General features: G+C 46.0%; 1 protein-coding gene across 12 annotated transcripts in view; it reads left to right on the top strand.

The window, feature by feature from the left end:
• The window catches only part of PIEZO2 (piezo type mechanosensitive ion channel component 2), a 418,970-nt gene that overhangs the window by 338,145 nt on the left and 65,366 nt on the right, over positions 1–15,459 (top strand). For all 12 annotated transcript variants that reach the window (XR_011420922.1, XR_011420921.1, XM_070220589.1 and 9 more), the window contains 9 exons: positions 2,641–2,817; positions 3,072–3,197; positions 4,585–4,785; positions 5,421–5,625; positions 5,767–5,868; positions 6,963–7,128; positions 10,424–10,667; positions 13,121–13,217; positions 14,318–14,477. Coding sequence is in view for 10 of the 12 variants with exons in the window: in XM_070220589.1 (XP_070076690.1) it covers positions 2,641–2,817; positions 3,072–3,197; positions 4,585–4,785; positions 5,421–5,625; positions 5,767–5,868; positions 6,963–7,128; positions 10,424–10,667; positions 13,121–13,217; positions 14,318–14,477 (1,478 nt within the window). In the remaining 2 variants the exon portion in view is untranslated. The remainder of the gene's footprint in view (positions 1–2,640; positions 2,818–3,071; positions 3,198–4,584; positions 4,786–5,420; positions 5,626–5,766; positions 5,869–6,962; positions 7,129–10,423; positions 10,668–13,120; positions 13,218–14,317; positions 14,478–15,459) is intronic.

Genomic DNA, 15,459 nt, shown 5'->3' with positions numbered 1-15,459 from the left:
GCATTTGTTCCCAGGTCAGCACGCGCTTCTGGCCCTCTGCTGCCAGGGTCCTCGCTTTTCTTCTCATTCCTGGGCTGCTGCTCCTCCACCAGCTCCTCTCCAGGGTTCTCCAGTTCTATCCACAGCCCCTTTTGTGATTCCAGACCCTCCATGGGTGCCCTCCTCCTCTCCTGTGGTTTACTTGCGGTCCACACGCTGTGGGTCAGAAGTCTGTATCATCGGTCCAGTCCTCTCTTTGAGCTGCAGACCTGGGCATCTGAACATGACCTCACTTCTTGCATGTCCGCAAAGCACCTTTACCTAAATATCTCTAAAACTAAGCTCCCACCTCTACTTCACTTCCTTTTAGAGCACTCTAACAGATTCCCAGGTCTGCTGGAAGGAGAAAATTTTTTCTTCTTCCAATATGTATTCCATCATGTGGCCAGAATCATCTTCCCAGAGTGTAAATATGATCATGGTAATCCTCCACTTGAAAACTTTCAACAGCTCTCTCTCATCCTCACAATCCCATGATATAAGACCCTTATCATCTGGCCCTGGACCACTTCGCCATTTCCTTCCCAGACACCCTGACCACTTGGTGGATTTCAGAGTCCTCCAAATGGACTCAGATCATAGTGCTCTCATGTTGGCCTCTAGCTGCTCCAAGGATGTCCACACCATGCTGTCCCTTGCCTGTAGGGCCTTGGACCTGCAGTCCCTCTGCCTGGCTCACTCCTGTCTGCACGGCAGGTACTCTGGGCAACCTTCCCTGACCCTGGCTGAGAGGACAAGCTGTGCGGCCCCGTGCGCCTTGGCCCAGCCCAGGCCGGCAGGGCTCGTCCTCCATCATATGGCCAGGCTCTTCATGCAGCTCTCACCAGCGCTGCCCCAGTATTTCTGGAGGGGAAGGATCCACTTGGGATACGTCATCTTGAACCTAGTTTGGACTTGATAAAAGATATTATCTTTTCTTCTCTTTCTCTATCACTCAAAAAACTGAAAGTTCTATGTAAATTTATTGTACTGTTTTTATACTCACTGCCTTACATACATAATAAAAGACATAACAAAGAGACTTAATTTCAGAATATCTTTAATGGGAGTTGCTTTTTAACATGCCAATTAGCATGACACTTGCCAATGACTGAGGAGGAGAATTCACCCAGCTAACCAAAATATGTGCTTGTGAGTGCTTTATAGTTTACAGGGTACTTCCATGTACAGTATTTCTTTCATCCTCAATTAATTCCATAAGGCAGCTCTTACTACCCTAATATTTCAGCACTTAATTCTCAGAGAGGTTCCTTGCCTTGGACAGTGACAAGCAATTAAGTAGAAGAGTAGAAAGGTAACAAATGGCAGAACAAAATCCTGCCCTGGAGTGTCCACGTTTTGTGTTTATAGTTTTGTAGGCCAAACAGGCACCTGTGCCTCTTACAGCCCACAGTGTGTAGCACGTGCTACATGTTCAATTTTATCAGTTGAGTGCATGCTGTTATTTGCACCTGATAATATTAAATCTTCCTAGGATATTCTTTTAACACTATGTAGAATAAATGGACATTTTCCATGGCTGAAGAAGATGGTGGTGCTTCTATACCGTTCAATGAACTGTTAGCTATGGAGAACTGTCAGAAGTGACTGGACACTTCATCTGATCAACAAACACACACAGTCTAAACCCAGTTGAAGTCACTGCCTTCCCTCTGGGCACCTGCCCTGAATCCAGATCCTATCGCAGTAGTGGCCCTGTCATCCGCTCAAGGCTCTGGCTCCCAAGCCAGAAACCTGGGAGGCATTCCTTACACTGTCTCCCTTACCACTCCCCACCTCCAAGCCAGTCACCAAATCCTGCTATTTTTGCTTCCCATCTCCAATCCACGGCTCCCCCTGATCTCTGCCCTACTGCCCGAGCTTGGGCCCTTGTCATTGAGCTGCTAGGCCATTGCAGCACCTAGGAACTGGCCCCCTGACCTCTGCTCTAACCCCCATTGGTGCACCTCCATTCTTCATGACACTTACCTAAATAAAATGCCAATCTTTCTTTAAGATTTCCCAGTGTAAATCCCTTCAGTGGCTCTCAATTTTCTGCAGAAGGGACTCATGGGCCATAGCATGATTTAAAGGGGTCCACCACATTGTGGCTCCCAGCTGCATCTCCAGCCACACTTGCTGGTGCAGTTCACTGCTTTCAACTCTAGAATTGCTAATTCTTGGGGGTCACCTCTTCCCACCACTCTACTTCCTCCTTTCCTGTCTTTTCTCGTATCCTTTACCTGGAATGCACTTTTCACCTTTCTTGGCCTGGATAACTTTATGCATCCTTCAAGCCTCAGACCAGACAATGTGTCTTCCAGGAACTGCTGCTGGAAGCTCCAGATTGGGACAAGCACCCTTCTGGATAATCTCACAGCAGCCTGTTCACATCTCTAGTTTAGCCAATGCTACGTTATATTGACATCATCTGGTTATACATCTGTCCGCCACCCAAGACCTATCTTAGTACCCCTGCACTAGAGCAATGCCTTGCACATGCGAGGAACTCAGTCAGCCTTTGCCGAACTGAGCTGCACTGAATAAACCAAGTTGCCACATTTTGTGGGTGTTATGCTGTGTTATGTATTCTTGTCCCCATTTCTCATTTTATGTTTTCAGGTGTCTCTGTTCAACTATGTATTTTTGATTTCTTGGGCTTTTGCTCTGCCATATGCCAAGCTACGCCGTCTGGCTTCAAGTGTCTGCACTGTCTGGACGTGTGTGATCATCGTCTGCAAAATGTTGTACCAGCTGCAAACCATTAAGCCTGAGAACTTTTCTGTTAACTGTTCCTTGGTGAGCCTCAGATGGGGAAGCTCCTTGACTGGCCTTTAGCCAAGTGAGGCAGATAGGGGGGATCCTGCCTCTGCAAGCATGTTCTCTCTGGCCTTTAAGTCACTAGTCTCACCCTTAAGTCACGAGTCTCTTCTCATGCTGAGATTCCACCTTCCCATCCCCTCCCATGTCCATTTGCTCAAAGCTCAAGGAGAATAATCTGAACTCTTCTAATCCATGGAGCCATTTTTTACTCCCTTTTCTCTTCTTTTCAGCCAAATGAAAACCAAACGAATGTCCCCCTCCAGCAGTTGAACAAGTCACTGCTCTACAACGCTCCTATTGACCCGACAGAGTGGGTCGGCCTGAGGAAGTCCTCCCCTTTGCTGGTCTACCTGAGGGTAAAGTCTTCATCAAGCTTAGTTTGTGCCCCTGCACAGTTGCTGTCTGGAATCCATTCCTTGAGACCCCTAATATCACGTTGGAGGGAACCTCAGCTTCTTACGTGACATTTGGAATCACCTTCGAAACAAATGACTAAATCAGTATTGCATTGTGCTGAAAAGAAACTGATCAAGTAGTTTGAGATTAATTGAATAAAGTATGACAAATATATTAACTGGAACATTATAGACCCACTAAAAGATTGACGTAGATTGATAATATCAGACATTGAAAGATGCCCTAAATGTATTATTTTATTTTGAAAAAAGCAAATTTCAAATGCCGTGCATAGTATGATCTCTTTTAGACACAGAGGAAAAAAATTGAGTAAAATACTCCAAATGGTCAGTAGTGATTATTTCTGAGAAGTAGGTTTAGCATTACAAGAAATTTTTGCTGTCTAAATTTTGTTTCTCTACAAATTTTAATAAAGAGCATACGTTACATTTAGAGGTAATCAAATAAAAAGAGCATATCTTTGAAGAAGGAACTCTGCAAACAGTTGTAACAAACATAATGAAAGCAATATACTTCAGGTATTCCACACTGTACTTTGATGGATAATCTGAGCAGTCTTAATAATATTATTCTGACAATGCACTTAAAAATAAAAGATTTATGCTCAACACCAGGAATTTTTAAATATATTAAGTGTCTCATTTTTCTTTGGCCGTGTAGCTTTCTAGTTTTTCCTCATATGGCAGATATCATTTGTAATGTACAAATAGTATCTAGCATAAAGAGCTGTTATAAGGATGAAACAAACTTATATTTGAAAAGGGTGATTAGAATAGTGTCTGGTCCATATGGTTCCATAAATGTTAACTAGTTTATTATCCTCACTATTACTATTATTATTTTATTGTCCTCAGCATGCCCTCTAGCCAGATTTTGGAGGTGTACAAAAATTTCCCCTCTAACGTGGATCCCACACTTCCAGCTTAGTCTCTTTGCACGGGTGTCCTTGTAGAATGCTGTAGAAGTGTTTTGTGCTTCTAGTTGCACATAGGCTGGCCCATTCTCCCAAAGTCACTGGACACAGCTGCCCAGTACAGAAATAGGAACATGCATCACCAGTCTTTTGTCTGGAGATTCCAGACCCTGTAATCATAGAAATGAGCCAGACTTGCATAGTGGAGATAACTCTACCCTTGTTATCTTAGAACAGAGAAAGTGAACAAGGAAGTGAATTCAAGGCTCATATTTTATAGAGGAGGGATTTTTATAAAGCATTGTCCTTTTAGACATCAAGAATGGAATAAAATGATTTATTATGAGGATTGCTTAAAATTACCATGTCCTAAAGCTTTTGGCTTCACACAACTGTGTTCTCTTGCTTCGTAGAATAACCTCCTGATGCTGGCCATCCTGGCCTTCGAGGTTACAATTTACCGCCATCAGGAATACTATCGAGGTCGGAACAATCTCACGGCCCCCGTGTCTAAAACCATCTTTCACGACATTACGAGGCTCCATCTAGATGATGGACTTATTAATTGTGCCAAGTATTTCATAAATTACTTCTTCTACAAGTTTGGCCTAGAGGTAAGTTTCCTTGTTGATGTGTTTTCTTTCTCATTTCTGTGAAAATTCCAGTAGCTGCTTTTGGCCAGTTGGCCACGGGAGCTTCACTGTGCATCTCCATGCCGTGATTTCTGTCTTCTCGGGATCAGCGGGAGGAGATCCCTGAAGGGTTAACCTGGCCTGGTTGAGAGTCTTCCAAGACCAGGTGCCATCGCCCCCGCTCTGCAGTGGTGAACTGGGCCACTCTGCATCTCTGTGATCTTACGGATGCGTGGTTATTACTTGACATTTTAACTGGTTTCCTATTAAGAATAAAATGTTGCTAATCTTCTTTCTGTTTTATGCATTCCGAAAGTGTAACCTTAGCCAAATGGACTGTTAGGACGTGCAATGGCGTGGTGGAGCCCGCCCTTTAATAGAGTATATTTGGAACACTGATGTTTCATGAAGAGATCGTAGCTGGAGTTCTCATCACCATCTGAAGTGGTTCTTAGTGACCTAGTCATTTGTACAGTATTGCTGTCCTCACAATGAAAGACACCCGAAAGAGGCAAGACTTGGCAAACATAAGCAGAGACCTGCCCTCAGGGCTGACAGCTGACGCCACTCCCCTTCCCTGAAACCCAATTTTTGTGCCTCTTTTCCTCCTCACGCAGACCTGTTTCCTAATGTCAGTGAACGTCATTGGGCAGCGAATGGACTTCTATGCCATGATTCACGCCTGCTGGTTGATCGCTGTCTTATATCGACGCAGAAGAAAAGCCATTGCGGAGATCTGGCCCAAGTACTGCTGCTTCCTGGCCTGCATCATCACGTTCCAGTACTTCATCTGCATCGGCATTCCTCCTGCTCCTTGCAGAGGTGAGCGGCTTCACACACCGCCCCCCCCACCCCCCGCCGGAGCCAGCTGCTCTTACCACCAGCCCCTCCAGCGTGGGCGGGTGAGAGAAGGGCCGTGAACAAGGGTATTGATCTTGCTCTCCACCACTCCCCTCCCTGCAGATTACCCGTGGAGATTCAAGGGTGCCAGCTTCAACGACAACATCATTAAGTGGCTGTACTTCCCAGACTTCATTGTGCGGCCCAACCCCGTGTTTCTCGTCTGTAAGTGCTGCGGCCCCAGGGCCGCGGGGCGCTGCTGGTGCTGCTGCATTTGCTAATTCGTCTTCGTGTGCTGTGCTTTAGCCCCTCTGCTTCCTCACCGCACTTTCTAACCATGCGAAGGCTTATCTCGATGCGTTAGCATCACAAGTCGTTAATGGCTTCTTCTTGCTCTATTACATTTGCCAAATTAATAAATAAACAATGGAAATACCGTATTCACTTTCATAATTTCACCTCCCAACACACACCCACCCTCCACTCCCCACACATACCTCTACTCACCCACCTTCTAGAAGGCAGACTGGAGAGGCAGGCCTTGTATTCTGTGAAGCAGTTGTTTCTGGTTGCCACCATAGACAGACCGAACCTACAGATAAGCCTGTGTCGGTGAAGAAGATACTGCCTAAACCGCAGATGCTCTAGAGCTGAGCTGCAGCCCCCAGCCCTGCCGAGGGTAGGCTGATGATCCACCGGTTGCAGCAGCCCCACCTATAGAGTGTGCTGGGTGCTCTGAAAACCAGGGAGTGATTGTGCTGAATTCAGGTTTAATTTAAAAAACAATGAAGCCACCTGGTGCTGGAGGCTGCCAGCTCGGCTGGCTGGTGGACGACAGCCTGTTCTGGGTAGTCGGACGCGAGGACAGCTCCACCAGACTCTCTGCTCCCACGATCACCCCACCATCTCCCCCTGCCCTCACCAAGCCTTCACTGCGGTGTCTGCTCTGAGAAGAGGCTTTAGTGGGGAAAGTGCTCAAAGGGCCTCCTCAGAACTTTGGTGGGAGGTAAATGCAAATAAACATTATCATATAAGCGAGTCCTGGAGACTGGTAATTGCACCTGATACTTTCAGTCACCACTGTGCAGACAGAATCCACGGGCTCTTGCACTAGGAGCACCAGGATGTCTGTGGTCCCTCCTGCATCACCCATGGTGGGGAAGGTGGACTTGGCCCCGACATAGGAATCCGGGAAGAATTGCCCTATGAACTTTGGGAACACGACTCCCTTAGGAGCTCATACCATGTGAGGACTCTTTCTTACATTGTGTAAACCCAGAAGATGAGAAGGTGGTTTAATTCTCTCTCTGTCTTGCCAGATGACTTCATGCTGCTTCTGTGTGCCTCCTTACAAAGGCAAATTTTTGAGGATGAAAATAAGGCTGCAGTGCGAATCATGGCGGGAGACAATGTCGAGATTTGCATGAACCTTGATGCAGCCTCTTTCAGCCAGCATAACCCTGTACCAGACTTCATTCACTGCAGGTAACGGTTGCACAGGTTTCAAAGCCACTTTGGTGTGTGTATCTCACTTAGAGTATCGACCTCTACTTCCAGTTTCTCTCTGCTAGTCTTGGGAAACTGATCAGCTGGTTGTACACACTAAGCAATAAATGCAGACAGGCGGCTCAGTAGTCTAGAAGCCGAGACTCTGAATGATAGTTCTGCTTCTGTATTTTCCAGCATTAACCAATTTTTTTGGCCTCAGTTTCCCTCCTCTTCTTCATACACAACTGACTTCATGCCCATAATACTGCTTCCCGGCAATCCAGCAGAGATACCTCATCTTTACCCTCTGTCTCTCCTCCCGTCCTCATCCCTCCTCCTCGTCCCCTCATCCTCCGTCCTTCCTCCTTATCCCCATATTCAGTGGACACCGAGGAGGACTGGTCCCCACAGCCCACCCTGTGCTGGCGCTCTCTCGAGCGGTCCCCTCCGTGGCTGTGTGTGGGCTCCCTTCCTAGCACCATTTCTGCCCTCCACTGCCCTCTGCAGTCTGGTGACAGCTGATCTTGGCAGTCTGCTCATCCCCTCCTCAGAGTTCATGTTTAAACCAAACTACATTTCTTGCTGTGCTTCCTTCTGCCTGCTCTGGGTTCCTAAGTCCTCATCGTTTATTCGTCTGACGCCCACTTTGTGGAGGGCACTGCCATCTGCCTCTCCAGCCAGCTCTGCAGTCCTGTAGCGCCTTTAAGACTCAATTCAACCACCAGCAGTAAGAGTCTGACAAATGGGTCTGATTTTTTTATGCCTCCTTTACCAGCTGTTTGTCTTTGGAGTAATTACTGAACCTCTCTGATCCTCCCTAGTTAGCATCCATCTTCTAGTACTGCTGTGAGGATCCGGTGAGTGGCTGCACATTCATGCGCATTCATGCACACTGTAGAGATGGCTGTTTTGTACAAGCCAGTGGGACTCCCCACTGAAATTAGCTCTCTGATTCTGACCTCCTAGAGCATGGTATTTGCACGGTATTATTTTAAGAACCTATCTTACCCCCTCAGTCTAAGGGATAGGCAACTTAGGGCAGAGTCCACTTCTCACTTATTTTTGTACTTGTCGCCATTCCCCAGCCATATGAACTGTTGGCCTCCAGTGCACATCACAGGGTTAACAGCCGGCGGCCACTGGGGGCTTCCTCTGTGCAGGCTGTGTTTCGGGCGCTCTGCGTGGATGCAGCATTTCACCCCAGTGACTGCCCTCTGAGTGGGAATATTATCCTCCCTCCTTCGTGGATGAGGAAACTGAGCAAGGGTTTGAACCCGGTCACTGCAGCTGCAAAGACTGCGTGGTGTGGAAGCATCCGCGCCTCTCGGCAGCGTAGGAGGCTCCATATACACTGAGTAAATAGTCCATGAGTTTGCTTTGATGCTGTGCTATGTAGACTGGAAGATTCTTTCATGAATTGAGGACCATACTAAACACAGCAAGATTTCTGTTTTTACCTCTTCTCTGTGGTCCTAAGAGAAAAATCAGTCCAGCTCGCCCTTTTCCCTAAAGCAAAGGGAGAAAAATACATACTCAACCCTACACTGTATGAAGGGAAAACCACATACCCACTGGAAAGCTTTTTTGCACCACTGATTTTTAAAGCTGTATCTTTTTTAAATAGAATTATTTCAGGATTTTAGATCTGTTTCTCAATTAGGACTGTCAGAAAAGCTACCCCTCAGGGGTCACCTGGGAACTACCACAGCCGAGAGCAGGAAGCGGGTGACGGCTCTGCTGTGACACCGCCCGTTGTTCCACAGGCCCTCTCTGCGGCTGCACGCTTCCAGCGGCTCTGGGGAGCAGCCAGGGCGCCCGCGGGCTGTTCAGGGGCCTCCAGTCCTAGGGACAAGCCCCGAGGGCCCGCTCACCTGCCCAGGGGGCCTTGAGGCTGGTGTTACTAGTGTTTCCCATGCTATTCTCACAAGTTTAGGTTTATGATTTTCAAACCTACACAGGTTAAGTGCTGAGCAGTGGGGCGGGGGCTCCAGAGCAGGAATTAACAACTGCAGGCAAGGAAGGGAAATTTATAGAAAGCACATGGTGCACTAACACGCACATGTGCTTGCACACACATAGACACACACACTCAAAAATGCCAGCAGCCCAATTCTACTGACTTCAGACCACACACGTGTTCCCATATTATGGCTACACTGAATCACTAACTCTGGTGATCCTGGGAGACTGAGAAATACTGACGTTTTATTCACTCTCCTTTGCGTACGAAGTCAAGGAAGGGTGTGATATATTTTAGAAAAGTATTCTGTAAAAACATTTAAAAGTATTGAGTATTTTACTCTAGAAAGAGTAAAGTTCGAAGGTTCACTTATCTGACAATGTACCTTTAAGGCACAACTCACCTCCCAACCATGCTGGATACCGTAGTGCATATTTTATCAAGAGATACTTATTAACTCTTACAAAGTAACTCCTTAGTCAAATAACTCACCCAGAATCGGTTCTCCTGTACTTCTCCCCAAACCTGGGACGAGGAACAGTCAAAGCAAAATCTCCAAAACAAAGAAGCTCTAATTAAGCAAATACAGATGGGACTTGGCCTGAGGGTACCGCTGCCCCGGGGTCTCCGTGACCCCAGAGGGAGACTCCAGCAGCTGCAGTTTATGGACTGAGCCTGAATGCGGTCTCGCCTTCCATCAGGAAGGTCATAGGGGAGGAGTGGCTCCCAAATAGGCATCCTGACTCCACCCAGGGACATGCAAAGACAGGGTATTGGAAAGATCCTCCAAGCCCCCCACGCCCCCCTCCCCCCACACTGTCACTGCGACGAGTTACTTCTCATCCCCAGGGAGACATTTCATCTCCAGTCTGTAACGTGGGTTTGTTTGAACCTATTCATTTCTAGTTCCTCGAAAGGGAGCCGTTCTTCCCCGTTCCCTTGCTCCAGGAGGCATCTGCATCTTAGAACCCCTGCCGCACCGGGATCCGTGCCTCTGTAGCAATGTGGGGACAGCTTTTGAGTACTCAGGTAGTAGGCAGAAAATCTTGCTGTTTGTGGGAAATTTGGCCCAAATACGCTGATGATAAACGTGCACACAGTGTTTTCACAAACTTACCTGCTGGCCCGTGACTGACTAGGTTAGGATTTCCTATAGACCAGGCAGTGTTAGATGAAGGATGAACACAGCGCTCACAGTGTGACTTGCGTAGCGCTGTCAGAGAGAGTCACAAGTGGAGTATGAATTTTTCCCCTGTTAAAGGAGGATCTCCTGACTCGATATTTTTGTATGTGTGTGCCGTTGCCCTCTGATGGTTCCGTTTTGTCTTCCAGGTCGTACTTAGACATGTCCAAAGTAATCATCTTCAGCTACCTCTTCTGGTTCGTCCTCACGATCATCTTCATCACTGGGACCACCAGGATCAGCATCTTTTGCATGGGTTACTTGGTGGCCTGCTTCTATTTCCTGCTTTTTGGGGGCAATTTGCTGTTGAAACCCATCAAGAGCATCCTGCGCTATTGGGACTGGCTGATTGCATACAACGTTTTTGTGATTACAATGAAAAACATACTGTCAGTAAGTGGCTCCCACCATATAACACATTTGTGGTTTGAGTGCGAGAGTAAACAGTCCATTCAGTGGTTATTAAAAGCCCATTGCTCATCACACTGCTCTCTTAAAAGCCCCAAATAAGATGCTGCAAACTCAGAATTCAAATGACCATTTATTACTCTTTGTCTTGCCATCTTAAGCAGAATCCTTTTTGCTCATTTCCACCATCTCAAGGTCACATGACAAGAAGATGTGTATTCATAGGAATAAATTCTAAAATGTAGTTATTTATTAAAATCCTATCCCTTCTGAGGAATAATTTGTCATCACTCATAGTTTGTCCTACCAAATGGCCCTTTTACAAGTTGAGTCAGTCATTGAAGCTCTTCAGAGTCATATCACATTGGGTTAAAGCAACCCTCTTACCTGGAAAGAGCTGTGGAAGTATGAAATAAAATGAGCACGCTTCTCTATAACACTGGGGGGGGGAGAAGGCATGAGATGGTATACGCTGTTGAATGCATGGATGTTTTAAGTACCCATGAGGTGTGGTAAACACAGAGAAAATAGCTTCCCAGTTGCCTCTGAGCACAGATGCCCTGACCGGGGCAGAGCTAAGATAGCAGAGGGCTGAGGCAAAGCCACCTCCCTCCGCTAGAGTTCGGCTGCCCCGCTCTTAGATTCCCATGTTCCAGGACACAGCTTTTTCCCTGACCTGGTAGGTAACTCAAACTCCCTACTATCATCTCAGAGTCATAGAAGATCTTTTGGGCCACAAGGACAGCATTTAAGTTATTTATTGTTTCAGGATATTAAGCAACAACTTTTCCTGAGCTGAAGGAGTTAATCCATCTGTAGCTGGCCCTGACTTAAAGTTAGTCCTTGTGCCCACTACTCACAGGCTATAAGTGATAGTGCATTAGGAGCACAGAGATGTAAGGATTTCCTGCCTCTGCCCTTCCTAGCTACTTAAAGATGAGCTCACCAGGCAATTCAACTGTGAAAGCATTTGGTTTTTTTTTTTTCCTTGGCACATCCATTGCTCTGTTTAGAGGCCTTGGAAAGTCAAGTCTATGTAACCATGAATGTGTATTTGGATAATTTATTTTGTCTACACTCCGTTGAAATGTTAATTTTCTAGTTGATAGTAAAAGTGACTTTTATTCATCAATTTTACCCCACTAATATTTATTTACATTTGGGATAGTATAGAGAATTGTTGGAGAGGGTATGAGACAGCACAACAGAATGGCATTTCATTCTAAAGTCAGTCTGATGGTGAAAAATCCGTTCCCAGAAGCTGATCCCTACAGCCATTCCTGGAAAATGTATGGCTACAAAGTCCATTCATTCATTCATTCCCTGTGTAAAACTATATTGCAGAACTGTTCTTTGCAGTTTCATGTCTCAAAGAGCTAGCTAGTACCCAGGTTTTACTCTCAAGGAACTCTTCATCCTAAAAGGGAAGATAAACCTACCTATAAATAATCATAATATGATCTGTTAATGCTAATTATCACAAATTTTAGAAAAACAAAAGGGTTACCGAATATGTAATATCTTGCCTAATGAGTTGGGAACAGGCTTCTTGGAGGTGATGCCCTTTGAACCCATCAGAGACTTGAGAGATAGACTCAGAGGTGTCCTGGGAGACAAAGCGGGAAGGATATTCCCAACCAAGAGAAGCTGAGCCAAAGCCTGGCTCCATAGGACTGAAATATTAGTTCAGAAAGCATGTTCTGATGGTCAGGTACTCGTGCTGGCTAACTGCTGATTTAGGAGCAAATCCTAATTATATCCTCCTACCTCACATGTTCCCAGGAAATAAACACGACTCAGCCATCACCTTTATGTGTTAGCTTGCAATGATTAATGTTTGTTTAAACCTATTCCCTCTCAGGTTGTGAACTTAACAGAACTGTGACAAGAAATCGTTATTATCAGACAACCACATGCAAATCAAAAAGAAGATTTCTTTACCCAGAGAATTGGCCAAAAAAAGCCTCAAAGCACATACTCTGTTCCTATTCTAAGGACTATATATCATGCTGCTTATGTTTGTGATGATCTCCTGGCAAATAGCATAGGTTTAATATATGTGACTTGTGAGAAAGCAGCTCTATCAAAATCAAAGTCCTGGGATTCAGTGCTCACCCATTTGCTATCACAGAGTTGAGCTGGTTCCTACAATAGTCCAGATTTCCTCTTAGAAAAAAAGGGTACTCCGAGTGCAGGAAATTTCACGCTAAAGCTCCTCCTTTGCTCATTGGGTTTCATTTCCCTCAGGAAATGATGGTTCTCCTGAAGCATCAGTTGCACTGCCCCATGGTGACTGAACTTTTAGGTTCTGTTGGCACTTTCCACAGTCATTGGCACTGAGACTTTGTGAATTCTTGCACATGTTGGGATCACAAGCCATCAACCTCTTTCTCTGGGTGCAGAGTTTCAGAATTTGCCTTCCCCATTTGTTTTTTCAGATAGGAGCATGTGGATACATTGAAAAATTGGTTCAAAATAGTTGCTGGTTGATCCAAGCTTTCAGCCTGGCCTGCACCGTCAAAGGCTATAAAATGCGTAAGTATGAAAAGCAAATTTGAGAGTAGATGGACAGAGAAGGAAGGACAGTTGTATTGCTCTAATTTAAAAATTGGGCCAAAGCATGTAAAGAAAAGAGAAAAAAGTGGAGCTCAGTTCTGTCTCTGCTTGGAGGCTATCAGATTGTATTGCTCTGTGAATCTGTTGTCCGTAACATGACGTGTCCTTACTCAAAGCATCTTTGATTGTCCTCTAGAAACTTCCCAAGCCCTGGCAGTCCTGGGGATGGGGTTGTGGCCTACGAACTTTTTTGAGCTACAATTAGAAAGCGTTAGAGAAACCCACTCAAACCTGTGGTTGTTGCAGTTAGAATCTTGGGTCATCAAAGTAATTCTGCCTTCCAGGCTGTTCTTTCCTCAGGAATCTCAGAGAACTTCAAACTCAGGAAGACAGTCAGGAGGAGCACCAGGGTCTCTGTAGTTAGGCTCTCTCCGGGCCCGAGGCAGAAGTCCCATTCCCATCCCTCTGCTTCTTGCACTGGAACCCAGGACAACACCACACAGCGTTCTCCGTGGTGCCCAGAATGGGGGCAACTTGAACATGACGCTTTCTTCACTGTGGCTTCCAGTGCAGGCCATGCTTTGCTGAGGCTGAAGAGTCACTGGGAGTTGTCTTGCCTTAGGATCAGATGTGCTTCCTCGAGTAGACCATACTGCCTTAACGGCTCTGAGGCTCACCCTTGGGAGAGCCCGTTCCCAGAAGGGGTGCTCTTTTTGTACCAGAGTATTTCCTCTGACCCTGGGACATACCAACATTATTTCTCCATGGCCCTTATTAGGAGAAAGGGTCTTTTCTCCCTAAGAGAAAGAAATACTCAGGAGCCCTCCTTGGCAAAGAGGCCCCCCTGTGCCTTACATTTTCAAGAGTTCCCTTTGTGGTCAGCCTTATGAATCAGTGTCAATAGTGGATTTGAAGTGTGTGGCCTCCATTGTAAATAAATCCACTCATGAATGAATTGACGCATCAGAATGTTATTTTATGCCTGTGTGATCTCCCAAGTCTGATCATACCGCAGATTTTATAAAATAACAATGAAAATGGATGTTATTTTTAATTTTTTCCCACTTTTTTTGCCCCAGCTGATAACGATTCCTCATGTAAACTGCCCAGTGGTGAAGCAGGAATTATCTGGGACAGCATCTGTTTTGCCTTCCTCCTGCTGCAGAGGAGAGTTTTCATGAGTTACTATTTTCTACATGTCGTGGCAGATATAAAAGCTTCACAGATCCTGGCATCAAGGTGGGTCTGGCTTGGGAATCAAGTGGATCCTCTTAAGAAACCTGTCTGGAAGGAATACTGCACTGTGCTCTCTGTCTGAGCTTACTTGTAGAACCCACAAAAAATTAAGAAATTCCTTCCAGGAAAATCAGTCCAAGATGGCTTTAACCTAAAGCCTTTAAGATCTAAAATAGGAGCGTAACCAGAAAGTCTGTGGAGCCGAGGCATGCTTCACAGGAATGGGACAGGCTGCAAGGTCAGAGTGCCTGGCGGTCCAGAGCCCTCAGTACAGACCCCTCACAAGGAGGCGCTCCTTCCGGCCTCAGTCAAAGCAGCAACATGGGCCGTGTCAGGCTACAGTCTGGCCCATCTTGCCCCTCCCTGCCTCTATTTCAAGAAGAAACTCCTGAAAATAGAGGAAACATAATCACCTCTTATTCCTCAGGTCTTAGACGAGGAGTGTGTCCCTGAAGCCTGGTTCTAAATGCTTCTTCCTTGTCTTTCCTTCTCCTTCCCTCATTTCGCTCTCTTTTTCCCCAACAACCTGATTTTCTCTGCTCTGGGACGCTGGAACTACTGGGTTACTGCCTTTCTCTGGTTTCTGTCCCCAGCCTTGTGGGTTTACGGGAAAAAACCGGGAAGAAGACTAGACGTTAAAGGGAATGCCATTGAGATGGGGGCGGTCAGTGGCCAGGTGCGCGATCCCCTGGACTGCGGGGCACCTCTCAGAGACGCTGACCCTGCCTAGATCCCAGCCTGGGTCCCATCAGATCCACGGCGCTAACTAGCCTGATAAACAATGGGTTGTATCATATGAAATTGCCAATATCTATCATTTTGATTTGTAGTTTAAACGAATACATCTGTGTTTATACCACCAGTGTTCCTGGAGTTCTCTTTCCCTGCCAGGATGAACAAAATGTTTATTTCAAAAGTCTATTTATATGGAGGCAATTCCAAGCCCTTGTAATTAACTTGTAGCCAAATACAAAGAGGACCTAGG

Source organism: Equus caballus, chromosome 8 (genome assembly GCF_041296265.1).
Source record: "Equus caballus isolate H_3958 breed thoroughbred chromosome 8, TB-T2T, whole genome shotgun sequence".
In the NCBI taxonomy this organism is placed as follows: Eukaryota; Metazoa; Chordata; class Mammalia; order Perissodactyla; family Equidae; genus Equus; species Equus caballus.
The sequence above is the reverse complement of the archived record's forward strand: the minus strand, read 5'-3'. Positions and strand labels throughout refer to the sequence as shown.